The sequence below is a fragment of the Myiozetetes cayanensis genome, unplaced genomic scaffold (genome assembly GCF_022539395.1).
Source record: "Myiozetetes cayanensis isolate MyiCay16 unplaced genomic scaffold, myiCay2020 scf16, whole genome shotgun sequence".
NCBI classification, from domain to species: domain Eukaryota; kingdom Metazoa; phylum Chordata; class Aves; order Passeriformes; family Tyrannidae; genus Myiozetetes; species Myiozetetes cayanensis.
The window spans coordinates 4,787,745-4,807,146 of NW_026087270.1; the positions used below are offsets into that span (position 1 = coordinate 4,787,745).

A 19,402-nucleotide genomic window follows, 5' to 3' on the forward strand; every position below is an offset into this window, starting at 1 on the left:
AGCAGCAAAGGAATAAAATGCTTGGCCCCCTCCAGGGTGTTTTGGGGCCACAGTGCAGTGTTGAAATGGATCCGTAGGAAAGGCACAGGAGGCACTCACACGTGCCCGCAGCGCTTCCCGAGCCCTTCTCTGAAATATTCTAAAGTTTGGTGGGTTAGATTTGCTGTCGAGCACCATGAGAGGCACCGTGGGACGGGTTTGCAACGCACTCACTGCCCTTCGGGAACACCGAGCACAAACACCCCAGACAACGGCAATTACAGAGAAAAAATCGCGTTTGTAATAGCGCTTAACCACTCTCTGTGAGAAAAGAGACAGATAACAGAGCAGGAAAAGTTAAAATCACGCACTAAGTTACTTTAACGAGACCGCCCCCCCCGCCCCTCACGGCCGCCCCGCGCGCCGCGTCACCCCCGCGCGAGAGCCGCGCGCCGTGACGTCACGGCCCCGCCCCGCCGGGAAGGTCGCCGCGGTGACTCCGCCATGTTGTCCGTGGCCGCCCGCGCCGGGCCCTTCGCGCCCTTCGTGTCCGCCGCGGCCCACGCCGTGCCCGGCCCGCTCCGCCCGCTCGCCCCGGCGGCCGCCAGGACCCAGCACAAGGTGCCGCTCGACCCCAAGCGGCCCCTGCTCTGCCGGGAGTCGCTGAGCGGCCGCGCCGCCCGCGGGGGGCTCGTCGCCAGCGCCAGCCTGAACGGTGCGGGCCGGGGGCACCGGGGCGGGCGGGGGCGGCGGGGACCGGGCTGGGACTCCGGGCAGCGCTGCCCCCGCACCGCTCGGCCCTGCGCGGGGGGACAGCCCGGGGCGGCCGGGGGTGCAGGGCCCCGAGGGAGGAAGGGCAGGCGGGGGGGCCGTTGGGTGTGGGTGTTTTGCGGGACCACGCGTTGGCGACCACAGAGCTCGTTCAAGGGCACCTAAAGGATGTGCTTCCTTTGGTGACCCAGAGTGGGTCAGGCTGGAAGGGGCCGCACTGGGTCACGTCTGTGACGGTCACACCCTCCCTGCTCAGACAGGGTCACCCCAGAGTACATGGGGTTCTGTGCAGGCGGTTCTGGAACGAGAGATATACTCAGGTGATACTTAACTCTGCAGCTGGGAAAATGCAGGTAAATCCCGTGTCATTCAGTGAGGTATTTATTTAACTGCGGGTGTCAGAGCAGAGGTGTGCAGTGAGAACACACGGGGAGCTCTACCGTGTGTTCCCTCCGGGTCAGAAAAGCAGCAGCCAGGTGATGAGCCCAAGGTGCTCTTCAGAGCCCGACCTTGGCCAAAGGGCTGTGGCTCTCCCTGACTCATTGGTTTGCATTTCCTGGAGAACTGCTGCCCAGCTCTGCTGGTGCTGGGCATGGTGTAACACCCCTTCCTGCTGTGACAGGGGACATCCCTACATCCCCGGGAAAGGGCAGTGACTTGGGAAAGATGCTCATTAGAGCTATGGGCTTCACCTGACCCCAGAGAGGGTTTTTTTAGGTGAAAATTCTACAGTTCTAATATAGCTGACATTTAGCCTTACTCTGAGTTCTAATTAACAACAAACATGCCTTTCACTGAACATAAGAAATGTTTTGCAGTTAATCATATTTCATGTTACTAAATATGAAATATTTTAAGTCTTGATCCTGAAATAACAGTGTGGTTTACTCTCACAGAATTTTGAAGTTCAGTTAAATTTCTCTGCATTTAAAATCCTGCAGCAAATACCTTCTCTGTGCTGAGTTACTTGTAAGTAAATGTAACTATTTCCCCCATCATACTGCGTATAAATCCCTCAAAGTTAAATTTTAAGTACCTTGAGACAAGGGGTTTTATTACCATCTGGTAACTTTATGGCAATTGCTAGAAAAATACAAAGACTAAATAATACTTGTCAGGTAACAGAGGTTGCACTTTGGCAAGTAGTATGTCCTGTCTTTGCCATGTTCTTGGCTATAGATTTCCATTGTGGGAAGTAGCTTTCTTTTGCTGGAGAAACTCATGGAAGGCCTCTTAGTTACCCATCACATCTCGTTACTTTAGCACACAGGTTTGATGTGGGAATCCCACTTGAAAAGCTTGGGATTAGCTTTATCCCTAAATCCTTCTAAAAAGCGAGCCTGGAGACTGCAAGTTTAAAAATTATGTACTAGGGCGCTTACCTACAACAATAGTTTAATAAAAAAGAGGATGCCTGCTATTTTTCATTGTAGTGATGTTTAACCACACACTTAAGATTACTAGAGGCATAGAAGTTACTTAAGTCAAAAGAGCATAAATATTGTTGAACTGCAGATGTGCAAACTTCACTAAACCAAATTTCTTCCTAGCAGTTCTTCACAGGGAAACATTCGAATGGAAAACAGGTCTGTCTTTTCTGAGCTAGTCATGGTATCCTTAAAATCCACACAAAAAACAGTTCACTTTTTTTTCCAGAAACCCAGAATGTCTCATAGATTTTTCTGCACCCCGGTCAGGCTTCACATAATTTTCAAAGAATAGGTAAAACAGTTTCACAGATCACCTGTTCATCTACCAGAACTTCCTTCTGAAAACCATTTTTGTACAACTGAAAACTGAACTGTATTGTTAATGGACTCCTACCTGGACTTTGGAATTACCTTCACCTGTTATTCTGAGAAAGCAATTAAAAAGGTATAACTGGAAATACATTATAAAATTTTTTTACCTAAAGGTTGTGTCACTTTCTCTTCTTTTCCATGCAGCCCCTGCCAGTGTTCGCTGTGTCCACAACGATGTTGCAGTCCCTGATTTCTCTGCCTATCGCCGCCAGGATGTGCAGGATCCCACTGCGTCTTCCCAGCACAGCAGTGATTCTAGGAAAGGGTTCTCCTACCTGATGACTGCAACGACGTGTGTAGCGACTGCCTACGCTGCCAAGAATGTTGTCACCCAGTTCATTTCCACCTTGAGTGCCTCTGCTGATGTGCTAGCCTTGTCAAAGATCGAGATCAAGTTATCTGACATTCCAGAAGGCAAGAACATGGCTTTCAAGTGGAGAGGGAAGCCCCTGTTCGTGCGCCACAGAACGCAGGCAGAGATTAAACAGGAAGCTGAAGTTGATTTGGCTCAACTGAGGGATCCGCAGCATGACTTAGACAGAGTGAAGAAGCCCGAGTGGGTGATCCTGATCGGTGTGTGCACCCACCTGGGCTGTGTGCCCATCGCCAACTCCGGGGATTTCGGTGGGTATTACTGCCCCTGCCACGGCTCCCACTATGACGCCTCTGGCAGGATCAGGAAAGGTCCCGCTCCCTTAAACCTTGAGGTTCCAGTTTACCAGTTTATTGGTGATGACATGGTGGTGGTTGGCTGAGAGGTGAGGTGCCTGCTCACTCCCATTTTCCTGTGAATGTACAAAAGGGTTACCTGAGGCTCTGGCACACTGTAAAACCTAAATCCTCATGAGATTAGCTGTCTAGGTTCTCAACTGGCACTATGTTCAAATACTTGCCTGTGTTCAGTTTTAATAAAATCTTGGAGTGAGCACTTGTTCCTGACTTATGGTACTGTGTATTTATTTGTGCACAGATTTCTAGTCCAGTCAAGGGGATACTACAGCAGACCCCAAACATGTTCATGGAGCCCTCCTGAAGGGCTGCTGAGTCAAGGTAGACAATGAGCTACAAAGTCACTGGTCCTTCGTATCACATATTTTCATTGTTTGTATTTTTTTGTTGTTTTTACTGCACTATGGGAAGGAACAGCGAAAAAACTCATGCTGTGAACTTCTAATAGTGTCTGAAGTAAGTTTCAATACAGAATCCTCCAAGATGTAATCCTATTCCCTCCAATTTTGTTTTGTTTTCAGAAGCAATGAAGAAAAAAGATAATTACAACCTATCTAGAAAGAAAATTCTTTTACATTTTTCAGAGGCAGCTTATAATTGTTAAGCTAAAAGGATAATTTTAGGATGATGTGGCCAAAAGCGTGTCACATTAGAATTACAAATTTTTTTCTTGTAGATAAGGCTTAATGTTACACATACATAAACATCAGATCAGGTGCAAATCCAGGTTTTACAGAGGATGAAAAATAAATGTTAAGAATTAGTAAGACTGGACCGATCTCTAATGTTAAACACAGCAAAAGTCTGAGAGGCCAGAGGTATTTTAAGACTTGATGATTTATGTCAAGATTATAATTTCCTGTTGCCTATAGGCTAAGCCATTTAAAGGCAAAAACTTTGAAACCTTGATGTTGACCCTGAAGGTAGAGAGAAATAAATTCTGACTGAAAGAGATCTCTTAATCAGCATTGGTCCTGCCAGTTCAGAACAGAGCTGGCAGTTCATTGCCTGCAGTACACAAGGCGAAGGAAACAAGGTCTGCTGTTTCCACAACCACCAAAGGAAAAAGACACAAACTACCCTGAACTTTGTGTTTCTTCCCACTTCTGACCAGTGTTCTGTGAGTGTTTCTGTCCTGCAGTGCACTGACAAGCTCCCTCAACTGCAAAATACAATCCCCAAAATTCCCTGGGTCTGGACTGTGTAGCCTCACATGAACCTTGTTACGGCCCTTGGCTTAAAGCTGACGTTTTAAATAGGATTAATCAGAATATTGATGTGTTTGGCACATCTGTTCTCAGATGGGCCAGTGAAAAAAGGCCATAGATGACAACTGCACAAGTTCTTGGCCGTGCATTTTACACGGTGTGGTAAATTTGAGCTTCACACCTCGTTATGTCCTCAACCACATTCTCAACCTTTTTTTGTATAAGTGATGCTAAACCAGTGCTAAAAGAGATGTTTCCCAACTCATAGCTAATTGGTATTCATCTGTGTGCCCAAGTGTTAAAAGGTTGATCTCAAATTTCCTATTTCGAGGAAAAAACCTGAAGTAGCATTAGAGCACTGTTCATCAGCTCTCAAGTGGCTATTCTTACCTCATCCTAAAAATGTTTCTTAGCCCACAGATACATTATTTAGGCCCAATTTTGCTTTACATCATCACTAAGTAACTGCAAAATCTTCAGCATTAAACAAACTTCCCCAGCTTTAGTTCCTGTAACTACAGAAAAGTCCAACAAAATGTTCAGGATGCAAACAGTGCAAGCTTATTTGCTAATAAAATAGTAGAATACAGAACTCAAAACACATTCCTAGAACGAAGCAGTATTAACCAGGGACTGCAGTATGGTCTGATATAATGCTGCTATGTGGATATACTGAGAGAGAATTCTGTCTGACACCAGCTTTACCATAGAACTGACACTCATTTCAGGCACTCTGTCACAATCTATGCAAGCAGCAGTCAGTAAAAGTTTAAAACCATCATTCCAGCCTGTTTGATGAACAACTCACATCGTATGTATATGCAAATATTAATTCTAAAGTATACTTTTTTTTTTGTTCCTCCCCAAAGAAGAAAACAGATTGCTTTCTCCCTCTCCTTTTCAAATGGATTCAGACAACACAAAGCTCTTGTAGCTGGAGCAAACGGACAAGTACAGGAAACGGTGTTTTACCCATATTAACACAGACTCAGGCAGCTGGTTCTGGCGGATGAAATTAAAGGCCGATCCTACAGAAAGACACTGATATTTCAAGTCTGACTTGGATACCAGAAAGTCCCACAAAAGGAGTCTTTTGTTCACGACTGAGGAACCCAGGTTTGGGTAGGTGGTAAGGGAGGACACTTGGAGCTGGTAGTGCAGACAGTCCATTAACTCCATGCTCTTACTCTGACTGGGCATCCCCAGCTGATGAGCAGAGTCTGTGGTGGGTTCTAGGGGGGACCACGCTGAGAGCAACAAGGGCAATAACTAAGAAATGTCAACCAGCAGCTCTAACATCACTCAGCCTTTGGTGTTTTAAAGGGAGGGTTTTTATTTTGTACATACCTATTAATTTAGCAAAACAGTCAGCTATAACTGAGAAGTCAGACAAAACTCTTCTCCTAGTGAACAAGGAAATGTCATCAAGAGGAACAGGGTTTCAGAAAACAGCTTGGTCACACTTCCATCTCCCAGCCCTGGCCACCGCTAATATCTGCCTTGAGCTGCTTCCTGGGTTGGTGGAAGTGGCACAGCCAGGAGCAATTTGCTCATTGCTATACCTGTTGGATATATTGCAATCATCTGTTGGTAGTGTTTGCAATGAGAGCAGGAAAAGAGGGCCCTGAGGACTTCAGCAAGACTCCCTGTATTTAGAAAATTGGTGTAGGAATTGTAAGAGGACAGGAGCTATGACACGTAACACCATACCCTCAGTACAATACTAAACTTTCAAAATTAATGGTGCTTCAATTTGTTAAAGCCTTCATTCAGATTTTAGGCATATTAAAATAAAGCTATAATCCTATTTGTAAGCAGCTGGAGTACTATAAGGTGAGAAATAATAGCCTCCATGGATTTATCAGGAACAAATCATGTCAATGCAATCACATTTGTTGCTATAACAGGATAACAGGCCTTGGAAACAAGTGGATATTAGCAGTAACTAAGTTTTAAGTAAGATTTTCACAGCATCTCACAAGATGCTCATGTATAGCAACAAACCAGATATAAATGGAAGTATTGTAGAGAATAACTGCTTCACAAGCAGTGCTGATAGATGAACGAGCAGCAGTTCCCTCCCTGTTGGACCAAGGAGACGTGCTGTGAGGAGCTCTGTGAAAATCTGTTGGGGTCCAGCATGTTTGGTGTTTGTTAATGAGCTTTGAGAAGAGAGAATGAGCTTTATAAAGCTTGCATATGGTGGTAAACTGGGTACAGCTGCAAACTTCGATGGAAAAAAGGATTAGAATTTAAAAATAACCTGGACAAATAATGCCCTACAAAGCCAGGACATGTTTTGATAGTAATAGGAGCAGACCTGCACAAAAGGATCTGGGGTACCCATGAAAACAAAAGAATGGATGGTTTGTAACTTTGTTAATGCATCAAAAATTATTGTAATTTTGAAGATGAAAATCTGTGGGGACAAAATGTAATATTGAAATGGGATTCTTGATACAGGAATAGGGTAAGCTAAGGAATCCTCATGCTGAGGGACTGGACAAATAAATTAGGGGGAAAAAACCAACTGATTACAAAATATTCCTCTAGTCAGAAAGCTGCAAGACAGGGGAAAAATTTGAGGGAAACACCACTCAACACATACTTTATTCTCACTCTCCTCTAAGTATCAGCCTATAGCCACTGATATAGGTAGGTCACCGAGCTTTGTCTGACTCACTGGAGTTGTTCTTACATTGTTTAACATGCTACATCGCAGAAGTAAAACAGATTATATCTTGGCTTACTTAAAAGAAGCACAGAACTGTTGGCATTTATTATCCTAACACTACTAAAAACTAGTTTGTGTCACAAGTGTGATATATTTTCTTCATTAACTATTTACCACTATAACATTTTAATAACCTCAAGACCTAAGCTGTGACACTACCTTGCTACAATGCATAATCAAAATGTGATGTACTATATTGTTTACTAAATGCTCTTCCCCCACCCCCCCAAAATTAGAAATTTAAAATAAGCAATTCTGAAATTAAACCACATTAGAGATGCATGTGTTTCTTGGTTTTACCCAGCTTTTACAGGACCTAGGAACATGAGACAGGGGAAACTCTTTTCTGTCTATAAACAATGGCAGAATTAGCAGGGGAAGAAAACTTCCACGTCTAACATCATAACACATACTGATGGGCTGATGTCTTCTGCCAGTCAAAGAATTGGTAACTGTACTATGAGTTCATCCTCTGGCACACCAAACACAAGTTACACACCTAGAGGCAGAGCTGGGATCAGAAGGTAAACTGTTCAAATGAAAGTTGGTCGTGCTTCAGGACTCAGCACAAGCCTGCATTTGAGCTATCTTCAGTAACAGCAGTCAAAATCACCAATATGCAGATGTCTGGGCATAGTTTTCTGCAAGCAATCTGATGGTAGTGTTGGACTGAGCTGGTTTACCCCCACCAGGCAACACGGTAACAGAACTCTGGATTTTCCTGAGAGTCATCATTGCAAGTATTAAAATATCATGAGTTTCAGTAGCTTTTCTAGCAGTTTGCTGTGAACTGTAGATACCCCGAAGGACCAAAATATACTGAGGGATTGTACAACCTAGAATTTAATACACACAACAAGATGTGGCTCACAGATTTCCCACTGAAGTATCCACAGTGCCATGACAACTTCTGACCCAGCATTAATTCTTTCCCTATAACGACATCAAATTTTGCTGCCTGATAAAAAGACTATATACTTAGGTCAATATGTTCATCTTTTTACACCTGTGACATGCTTTGATTTAGATGGTTTTGCTTGGACTTTAATGTTTCCGCAAGCAGAAGCCACTATTTACTCTTTTCTCCAGTTCTTTTAATACCTTTGCTTCAGACTACAGTACAAAATAAAAATATCTCTCTCCCAGCCATTGTACTTGATATAGATTAGGAAAATAAGAAACTGCTCCAAACATTTGTGTTATTTCTAACTAAATAAAACATTGCTATTTTCTCCCAAGGCATATTTGACATTTTATATCTGACAGACAAATTCTTCTCTTATGGTAAGAAAAAAGAAACAACTTACCTATACATACATATTTGTACATGCAAATAAGTATATGTCAGACTCTTCAAATGCAATAATTTAATCTTTATGAGGTTATTTTCTATATCAGCTTTTGGAAGGTTGGATATTCATCCAATAATTTTTAGTCCTAATCACAGTGACACTCAGCTTGTCCTGCTCACTTAACCTACTGGAAGAGCTGTTCGTGATCATTTCTCTCTTCTCACCTTGTGCCAATCATTTTTCAGAAACATTTGCTTTTGAAGACGGTTTCCTGTTTTGACAGATAATCTGTCCTTACCTGTAATTCATATCAATAGATATGGGCCACTCTTACATACAGTCTATAAATCATCAACCTTCTGCAGCCTCAGTTTCTTGTCATCTCTAGGCTGCTCCACTGAGGTCAGTAAAGGTTGTCATTGCCACCACTATTTATCTTCCAAATTTTTTCCTGTCTCTACCTTTTCCATTCATTTCCCAGGCAAACATACTTCCACTTATGCCAGCAGGTATCACATCCATCACCTTCTTCCAGACAGTAGTGATGCTCCACAGGCTCTGCCCTGGGAGCACACTTGCACACTCTGAGCCCTTCAGCTGCACCCACAACCCCAGTGAGGCACACGGGGATTGATCAGCTGGGTAGGTTTAAAAATAAAGGCTGCAAGATTAGTGGTAAAATCATGGAGTCATGGACTAGCTTGTGGTTATGGATTGGGCAGCCTTTATTTCCAGAGCCCATCGCTCTAGAAATAGTTATTGTCTTAATTAATCCAGCATTTTTTCTGCAAAGCATAAATATCTTCAAAGATATCCAGAGTCAGCATGAAATAAAGTTGTTGCAATTGAAGCACACAGAAGGAGGGACCTCATCCTACAGGTACAGTGGTAGCCTAAATATGTCTCATTCCTGTACTCAACTGAACAATGCTGTGGAGCTTCAATCTTTAGTGGGAAAATAAATGCCCTGTGAACAGTAATGAATTAAAATTTCCTGATTGCCAAAGCCCCACTGTGTACACCATGGCCAGAGGCACAGGCTCTGTACCTTTGGGTACCTTAGAAAACATTCAGCAACCTACAAAGAAAAATCTCTTGAATCTCTGACTGCATTCTTGCCATCATGTTCATGATATTTAAGTCATTTTCCCTTCCATTTATCTTCCATAAAGCTCAGAGGCAGCAGAAATTGCCTCATTCTGTGATTTTTAGCTGTCTTTCATTCATCAGTAGTCTTATCAGCAGTATGTTTCTCCCGGGTGAGATATAATCTATTAACATTTTTGGCAGCATCTTGTGTGTTGCTTTTTCACTGCCTTTACCCAGGTGAGCTTTAAGGGAATGCTTTTTACCTGAAATGCATTTGTTTGGACAATACAAAACAGTTTTCTCCACTTTCTTCTGTAATTAGTTTTATCAGTATTAGAGAAAAAAGAAATCCAAACAGTGTACATATTTGGTCTCTATCTTATATTCTTGGGACTTGGTTGCAAAGCCATTCTTGTTTTCTGTGCAGCTTTTGGAAACATCTACATTTATCTGCTGGTGTTTCTATTTGGACATAAAGTACAACAATTAAGGAATACTAAAGTCCTTGACTAAAATTATCTTTAGCAACTCATTTAAGTGATGTTTATAAAAACACTTTCATCTAAGGATCTCAAAGAGCTCTATTCCCGTTATCTCCTAAGCTGCCTCCCAGTTGCACTGCAGTGTGTATTCCTGAATGACACACTGCTTTGAAGTCTTTAAATGACACAAGAAAATCATGGCTTAGGGATGTTTTTGACAACTAATTGTAGTTTTTGATAAAGCTCTTCCAACTCACTCTGTGAGAACATAAGTCTCAGTGTTTTCATTATTCTTGGTTCATATTTTATTTAGGCCAAAATTAGCTCGTCACTCACTCGTCTCCAATCTCTGACTCCCCAGTAATGTCCTTCAGAGTAATCACAGAAACTTCTCCATATGTAGCATTATTTACTTCTGTTTCAGTTGTGCACTAATCTTTGATACATCCAACTCATTCCACCAAACGGTTATAGTTGTACATAATATTTTTCATATGTGTTGGTTTAAAGTCACGTCTCCTTTCAGCTGTGAAAGGTAATTTAGGTATGACATAGCTACTGTCTGGACACAGCTCTAAGTACTGTAAAGAAGCTCTAGTCCTCTCCCACATGCCCATTTTTAGTCCCAGCAGAATGACACTGATTGGCAACGAATGGCAATAATATAATTCATGATATAATTCAAGGAATACAATTTCTTGAAGAAGAGCACAAGTAACTTGAAAATTGATTAAGCTGATGTAGTCCATCACTAGCCAGCTCACTGTAGTGTTCATATACCCTGCAGATTCTTCACAGACTACCACCAACACTTTTGATCGATGATTGACCTGAATTTCAATTCTTTTAAACTCATGTTTCATGCAGTACAAATCAGAGGAGGACAAGAGGAGGACATTACAGTAGGAAGAATAATTGACAGAAATTTTAAGGACATATGTTAGAAGTAGACTACACTTCCTGTCAGTGAAGTATTTAACACCATCCCCTTTTTTTCAGCTTGTAAATTTGAATTGGATGAGTCTCCCCTCACAGAGAAGGAGAATAAGTGGGTGGGAAGATGCTTGGGAAGCATTTTAAAGCTCTGCAATTGCACAGGAACTCGACTAACACTGCTCAAAACACTGCTCTTTTAAAGACATTTAAAGGAACAGAGGAGAATTTTCTGATATAAGGATAAAGTGAATCTGCCATAACACAGTGTTCAGCTACCACTTAAATCTTCCCAATGTGCCATTTAGATCTTCTCCCAAAGTACTGAGACATAAAAGGGCAGAGATAAAAAGCATGCAGAGAAATCACCAAACTACAGAAATAAAGCAAAAGAAAGGAAATGTGGGTTCCAGATGCTGTCATTGCTTCAGAATGTGAGGAAGGCAGAATAATAGGGGTAGTTTTAACAAGTGGAACAGAAATTTCACAGAGGACAGGTCCATCTGTGGCTCAGTCTCTGCTCCAAGTGAAGCCCACAGCAGATGACTCATGGAAACTGGGACTGTAAACCCAGAGGAAGGACAGCTCTAGTCTTGCATGTTTCTTGTTCTCTATCCAAAAGTATTTCCTACTGGTTGATGCTGTAGATAAGGAGAGCCAGGAGCTCAGTGGCACTGGAAATTATCCTTCTCAGTGCCAATAACCTGCCTTTCATTTTATGATATCTGTAGTGAAGCATCAGACTTCTACAGATTTATTTAGGTCTCTTTGAATAAAGTATACCACATATTGACAATTACCAGTAATGTTGTCATTATTATTATTATTTTTATTACTGTAAAAAAGATTTCAGCATAAAAATGTTTATAGAGCCAAGGTTTATACAAACTGATTCCACATTGCACCTCCCACACTGAAATATTCCTCTAAATAGAAGCCACAATAATTCTACAATAAGCTGCATCCAGAGGTTTGAATAGCAACTGTAATGGCTCCCTTAGAGCAGAGTCAATTCCACAGCAAATAGACATTTCATCTCCCAAATGAGACAGGAGAAGGCCAGTAAGAACATCCCTCACAAGCAAAGAGGTTTAAAACTTAAATATAGACTTTTAAATCTTGCATATATTTTAGATTATTGGTACTTGGATGCTCTGTAATGAACTCTATTGTCAATAAATATCTTCGGGCGAGGTAGGGATGATCTTTGATACACTCAACAGCTGAGCAAGAATAGCAGCAGAGGATACTATTTGGGTTTGCATGAACTCATCCCAACTGTGCTCTTGGGCTATTGTTCTGACCCTGCTGCCCAGGGTACCACAGGTAACAGCATCCAAAATATCACAAACATCTGAATGTCTCCAAATGTTAACTGTCATAATCAGGATCAGCTTGTATCCGTCATGGTTTACTTTATGTCTTCAAATTACTCCTTTTTAAACAGAGGCTGTCACAGCTATAGCCAACCTGATCAAAAATAGATCAAAAACAATGCACTTATTTGCTTAAAAACCTTTGTTGCTGACATTACACTCTGATGCACCATTTCATTACAGCATTTGCTAAGTTGGTCAATGTATTATAGAAGTTGCTTTTAAAAATGTTTGAATAAACTTTGGACCAATCCTGCAGCGTAGCACCCACCTCTCCAGATCAAGTGGGAGCAAGACTTTATCTGGTAACACAGATTTGTAGGAACTGGTCCATTGTTTTGAGCAAACAAAAAAAAACAGTGGTTTTTTTTTTTAAAGTATTCGTTATTTAATCAAGCCTATTTACCTTAGAGTGATTATCTACTTATTTAAATCTTGTTAATACTGTTGTTATTCTTGAAGGATTTATGAAAAATCAAACAACAGGTAAGCTATCTGACTCTGTAAATAATACATTAAATTTTCTGCACACAAAATAATTAATTTTGAACTGTAACACTGCATTATAAAACAATTCCCAATAAACATTCTCTGATTATAATTCCAAGGCTCATATTATTTTTGTAACTTGTGTTGGCTTTTTGATAGATTATAATAAAAGCAAATTACTGAAAGTTCTAATAACATAGTTGTCAAATAACACCATAATGCCCAACTGATGACTAATCACAATGTATAATTCCCCATAAAAGATAATTGACAATTGATTTTCTTAAATACTGAAAGAATTCATCATGATTAACACAACTGGAGTAAAATGCAAAGGAATTAGAAAAGATTTATCTCTATTTGAGCATTCCTGCAAATGTTAGACCTACTGAAGAGAATAAATAACAAAGGTAGGTTAGAAATACAACATCCTCCTCTCTCCTTCCCAGGGAGAAGCTGATTTACAAAGCTGTAATTAAGGAGGGTCAGTACTTTGGTAGGTGCACCATGGTTTGTAGGCACAGTGGGTGCTTTGCTCCCAAGCCCTGTCAAGACACTCAGCTCTGGGATCATCATCTCATTGTCTGCAAATCTGAGACTGGATTTAATGCTTCAATACTATAGGAGTTGCCAGGGGCATTTGGATGGCCCCTCTGCTATCCAAAATATTCAGATCTCCCCCAGTGTTTATGTACAAACCTTCTGCTTTACACTTTTTACAGTATGCATTACATTCCCAACTACTGCAATGTCGACTTTTCTGCAGTACAAGATTTTCTCATTATTTGATTAAAAGTAAAACTAAATGAGAAAGGATGTTGCTCGTATTACTGAAGTAGGGGAGGGGGGAAAGAAAAAAAAAAGGAAAAAAAGGCAAACAATACTGAAATTCTTTACTGTGAGGGTGGGGAGGCCCTGGCACAGGTTGCCCAGAGAAGCTGTGGCTGCCCCATCCCTGGGAGTGTCCAAGGCCAGGCTGGACGGGGCTTGGAGTAACCTGGGATAGTGGAAGGGATTGGAACTGGATGATCTCTAAGGCCCCTTCCAACCCAAACCATTGCATCACTCTGTGATTCTATGCTTGAAGTGGTAAACTGAGCCATATAAACTAGAGAAGTTTTGGGAGTGTCTCAGTTCACTAAAACTATACAAAATTAAAGAGGAAGAGCAAGTCAGGTAACAATCTCTACCTAATTAATCCATTTGCATTTATTATGTTCTTACCATGTACAAACAAGTAAACTACAGCTTTAAAAAGGTCATTTGTTTTCCTTGGACCCAGAAACAATGATATCAGTTAAAAAAATAAAAAAAAAAAAAGGCATTTGGGTTTTTTTTCATGTTTTTTTGTGTCTAACCCATCATGAAGCAGCCTAATCTGGCAGAGATGGTCTGTGAAGTTCTGACATTCGTCTACACCCAGATCACCTGGACTAAACAACAGAAATGGTTTCACTAGAGAAAAAAAACCATTATCTCCAACCCACATTTTCCTTTCCTATTAATTTCAAAACTGCTATGGAATTATTTGTGAATTCATCAACAGTTAGTAGGAATGACCAGACACTTGGATTTAATACCCAGCTTCCCAGTGACAAGTAAAGAATTTTGCAGCCAATTTTTCATCTGTCTTTGTGTAACTATAGTGATTCTAGCAAAGAGTCTGATCTGCTCTCCCAGTGCTTCATCTTTTGCACCATTCACTCGAGTCACAGCCCTCTGTAAAAGCCTCTTCCCAGGCCCATCCCATCATCCCACTGCTAATTTCTTTTACTCTCTCTGGAAGAAATCTCCTGATCTCATCTTAAAGGGCTTAGAGAATATTCTTTCTCTACTTGAGAAAGACCAGCCTTCCACCTTCCTTCACTCCTATCATGGTGCATTCCCTTCCCAATCCCTTTTCTCTGCTGCCTCCTCAGGGCTCTGCCACAGAGCTCCAGGTGATGTGCAGTGTGTGACAGAGCACGAAGGGGACACCTGGAAAGACCCTGTTTCAGGAGCCTTGGCCTATTGCTGGGTTTTCAATTAAAACATGGGAAACCACACATGAATGCACAGCATTTACAAATCCCTAAAGATATGGGGGTTCAGCTTCTGGGGAACCCAGTGTTTCTAAGTTGTCAGATATCAAGCTGGGAGTGCAGGATGCCTAGAAACCCATACCAGAGAGCCAGGTTCCCCCAAGAAACTGGCTTAAAAGCTGCAATTACTGGAGTATTCATCCTCACAAAGCTGTGAGCCTTGAATCCAACGTTGGAGCTGTAATTTGCATCCCAGGCTTTCGGCTTTCTGGCTACTCATTAGCAGGTTGCACTGTAGCACAGACCTAAGCCAAGCTGGTGGGAGCCCTGAAGCCATATGAAACAAATCAAAGAAAGCCTTAGAGAAAACAACAACAACTCCTACCAAACATAAACCATCCTGGTAAAACAAACTAAAGAATGCAATTATTGAAGGAAACCAATCTCAGTGTGCAATTTTGAGATAACAGGCTGAAATGTAACAGAAAGCACACCAGGCTTGTTCAAAAGCCCGTCTGAGAGGAATGTTAAACTGACAATAACACAAACAAACAGTAATCCATTTGTTGTCCAATATTCTTTAACGAGCAGTCAGAATGGTCAGATCCTTTGGGAAAAAGATACAGAGCTTTGTATAACACACTAACTTATAAACACATAATCCTATTTACTGCTTCCCATAAAACAAGAATATGAGAGCATTTGCTTAAATGGAAAGCCACACATCTGAGCTTTGTGCAAGTGGATAACAACAGCCAGACTTGTAACTTCCTCTCCCTGATCAGGAACTGCCTTCAGTAGGAGAGTTCTAAATAATCCACATTAGTTTGCTCTTCTTTGCATGTACATTTGCATCTATCTGGTACCTCACAGGTAAATGTGAGGAAAATGATCCCTGGTTTAAATCTGTTTTATGGCAAACACTGGGAAATGCTTAAAAAAATAAAGCAATCCCAAAACCCAGCACAATGTAGGATCTGCTTATGGATGTCACTGTCAGAAAACAGTAGTGAGGGGAGCAGATTATTAAGTTTAGTTAAAAGGAAACCAAACACTGAAGACTGCTTCCATCCAAGTAGGATAACATTAGCTATGTAATACCATCAGACCTCATATTTCAAATTAGTAACCAAATGGAATTGGGAAAACAGTATCTTTGCTATTTGACAAAAAATAATAATAAAAAAAAAATCAGTAAAGAGCTTGCTGGGTTGCCTTCCTGCATTCCCTCATGGGAATCAGTGCACTGGTCTTTTCTAAGCACAGTTGGATTATCTGTGGTCAAAACAAGAACATCCTGGGTTTACACTGGGGTGCCAACTGCAGTTTATGTGTAAGTGCCCCCGTCTGTTTATGCACCTGAATACACACTCAGAGAAGTCATCTGCCACAGGCATTGCCCATGTAATGCTCATACTGAGGGGTGAGCGGGTGTGCAAATAGGAATTTCTAGGTAGAGGACACAGTTCCATATTTTCACAGGAGGTTTGCCACCCTCTTGAGAAGAATCTGACCCGCTGTCACATGAACCACACACGTGAGAGGTCACACTCACATTCAGATTTTGTTTTCATTGTTCCCTGTAGGTTTTTTTCTGGCTATAATTACAGTTAATCACATTTCAAAGTACCAAGATAATTATCTCCATGTCAAATTAGTTATTTTCAAGTGAAAGACTGTTTCTGCCTAATTTTTTCCATCTTGAAAGCAAAGCAGTGATCCCCAGATCTTTTATGTCATTTCTTTATGAACATGAGGTTATGATAAGCTACTTTCTGAACCACTGCTTGAATGCAATTTATTTTACATAGCTTTGCATAATAAAATAGCATTTTAGATAACTTATTCAAAGGGCAGATACTAATTCTCTGAAGATTTCATTAAATCACTCTTTTCATGTTAAATTAATGTGCCAAGTTAATTTTGGAATAAACAAACCAAGATATTTAATTGCTTTGTGATAAATATGTACTGCTTGTCTAGAATTTTATCACGCAGTTTTATATTTTTAAGCTCCATATATTTGTGTGTGTCTCAAAATATTTAAATTTACGTATTTACCGGTACACACAATAAGATGTATCTAATAAACTGTAACTCCATGTTCATATCAGAACTAAAGTTATCTTTAATAATTATTTTGTATCCTGTGTTTTCCTAAAGCATGAATGACAGAGGAGACTTTCTTGGAAGAAATTGGCTGTAAACAAATTGAATTGACACACAAAACCTGAAGGATAATGATGAGTTTTGACAAAGGGGAACCAACAGTAAAAAATATGCAGCTGCACAAGGGCGAGGCAGCAAAGCTCAGAACTCAAATCGGAGTTGCTTCACCTCAGATTTCACAAGCTCCCTTCCCTCTTTTCCCCTCTTAAGTAAATGCAAAGGTGTGCTCCAAAACTGCACTATGCAAAATACAGTTAGCTGGAAACCAGCTTAACTCATCTTTTGTGATTGAGTTTCAGGAAATGGTCAGCTTTAAGTCACGCAGCCCAATTAAAGCATCACACGACCCTGCTCCCAGTTTTACAAGTCCTAAGACACTCCATGCATGCACTGACTGATCCTGCAAGTGCTCCTCAGCCTTTATCACTGGGGAAACAAAACCACCACCTCCTGAAGCTGTGGTTAGAAAGATAAGTATGCACTGCTAAGCAGTAATTAATGCAGCATCTTTAGTAAGAGGGAGATTCTGATGAGTTTTCCTGGTATGAAATAAGTTGTCAGTCCAGCAACAAACATCTCCTAGTGCTCCTAACAAGGAGAAGGGTTTGAGATTTTAGAGCCAAAAGGTACATTTGACAGCTGTCAGCAATTATTACTATTGCTGTAACAATACAGCTGGATGCACATTTTGCTTTATTTCTTGGCAATATTTTATATTACTTTTAAAGGATACAAAATTCCATCACAATTCTAACATTTCACACTGATTTATGCAAACATAATGTTGGAATTAGTGCTCTTGATGTTTTCTTCTGATAGGGTTGTAAAACATTCTTGGGAGTTATTTCAATTTTTTTATACCTTTTCAAGAAAATTATACTCAGCTAGAATAAATTACTTCAGTTCTTCAGTTACCAATCTTCTCATTTAGGGCAGTATTTCAGCTTCTACTACAAATTGGGGAAGGAACACCCGAAGCTCAACTGTCACATGGATACCAATAGCACATTTTTAAATAGAAAACTAATTATTGCACAGTTTTGTAGCTGAAGCATTTCTGGCAAAACCTAGCATAGAGCAGAGACATTTTATGCTTTTTAATAGGATACAAAAAAAGGTAACTTTTTAAGCTCTTTCAGGAGAAATATAGTCACTATTATGATAGATCATAATCTCTTCTGAGAAAAAAAAAATAAAAACATGCTTCATTTTAAGCAAAGGCTTAAGACTCTTTTAAATTCAAGAGTACTAGAGCCCAGCAAATCCAAACAGCCATTAAACTAACAACTCTCTATAATCAATACTTTACTGATGGTGAAATAGCTGCCCAAGTGCTTAATTGACTCAGGCTGAAACAATGTGAATGGGGAGCTCAGAAATTATATCACCTTGGGTTTTTAAACATGTATTTGTACTTTTACAAAAAATAAACAAGTATTTCATAAAATCATAATAGTTTGGGTTGAAAGGGATCTTAAAGATACCTAGTTCCAACCACTCTGCCATGGGGAGGGACGCTTTCCATAAGATCACGTTGCTCAAATCCCTATCCAAATATCATTTGTGGAAATATTTTTTTTTTCCATGGTAGAAGAATGTGCAAGCATGTTCAAAATTTGGGGATTGTGTGGAAAAGCAAACCCAGCTTCTTCTCCATCCTCCACATTCTGAAGCGAACAGAGTGCACTCCAAGGGGAGTAAACCTGCAGCAGCACAGCTTACTCAGGTAAGTCCTCAAAGGGTTAAGCCCTTGGTCGACTTGCAATGGTTTAAAATTCTCATCTCAGTTATAAAAAGTCATTATTTATCTGAATGAAGGGGAAGAAGGGAGAGTAGATGGTGAGAGCAGAAAGTACACATGCTAATAAGTGACTGGGTCCTGATCAGCATCCGATTGTGAACACCAGCGTTCCTCAATGGGAGGAAAATTTGATGATGGGTTGCATGTGCAATTGAGCAACACAAATATCTTATTCTCAGCTGCACTAAGGGCTAAGGCTGCACTTCTGAAAATAATTATTTTTTTTGAATACACAATTTTGAGGGTCATTGCCCATAGATTGCTGAAAAAGCTCTCTCTGGGAATCCAGACTTATTTGTTTGGCCATGAGTTTCTATTTCACAGTGCAAGATAAGGCCTATTTGCTGCTATTGCCCATCACAATGTAATCAGCTTCTGTTATTATAATCAGTTTATTCATTCTTCTGTAGCATACTGTGCTGTGCTCAAGTTCAATCAGAAGAGATTTATTGTAGGAATGACTTGTTTGTTGATTTGCTTGCTTCTTTTCCTCCCAGACTGCATATACAAGGAGGTACACAGGTAGG

The 19,402-nt window shown here is 40.7% G+C and overlaps 1 protein-coding gene across 1 annotated transcript; it reads left to right on the forward strand.

Moving 5' to 3' along the window:
- Positions 1 to 448: 448 nt before the first annotated feature.
- On the forward strand, positions 449 to 3,491 carry LOC126637934 (cytochrome b-c1 complex subunit Rieske, mitochondrial). Its single transcript, XM_050311491.1, has 2 exons — positions 449 to 694; positions 2,697 to 3,491. Exons 1-2 carry the CDS (start codon positions 484 to 486, stop codon positions 3,305 to 3,307), a joined length of 822 nt encoding a protein of 273 aa, XP_050167448.1. The 5' UTR covers positions 449 to 483; the 3' UTR covers positions 3,308 to 3,491.
- Positions 3,492 to 19,402: the final 15,911 nt, after the last annotated feature.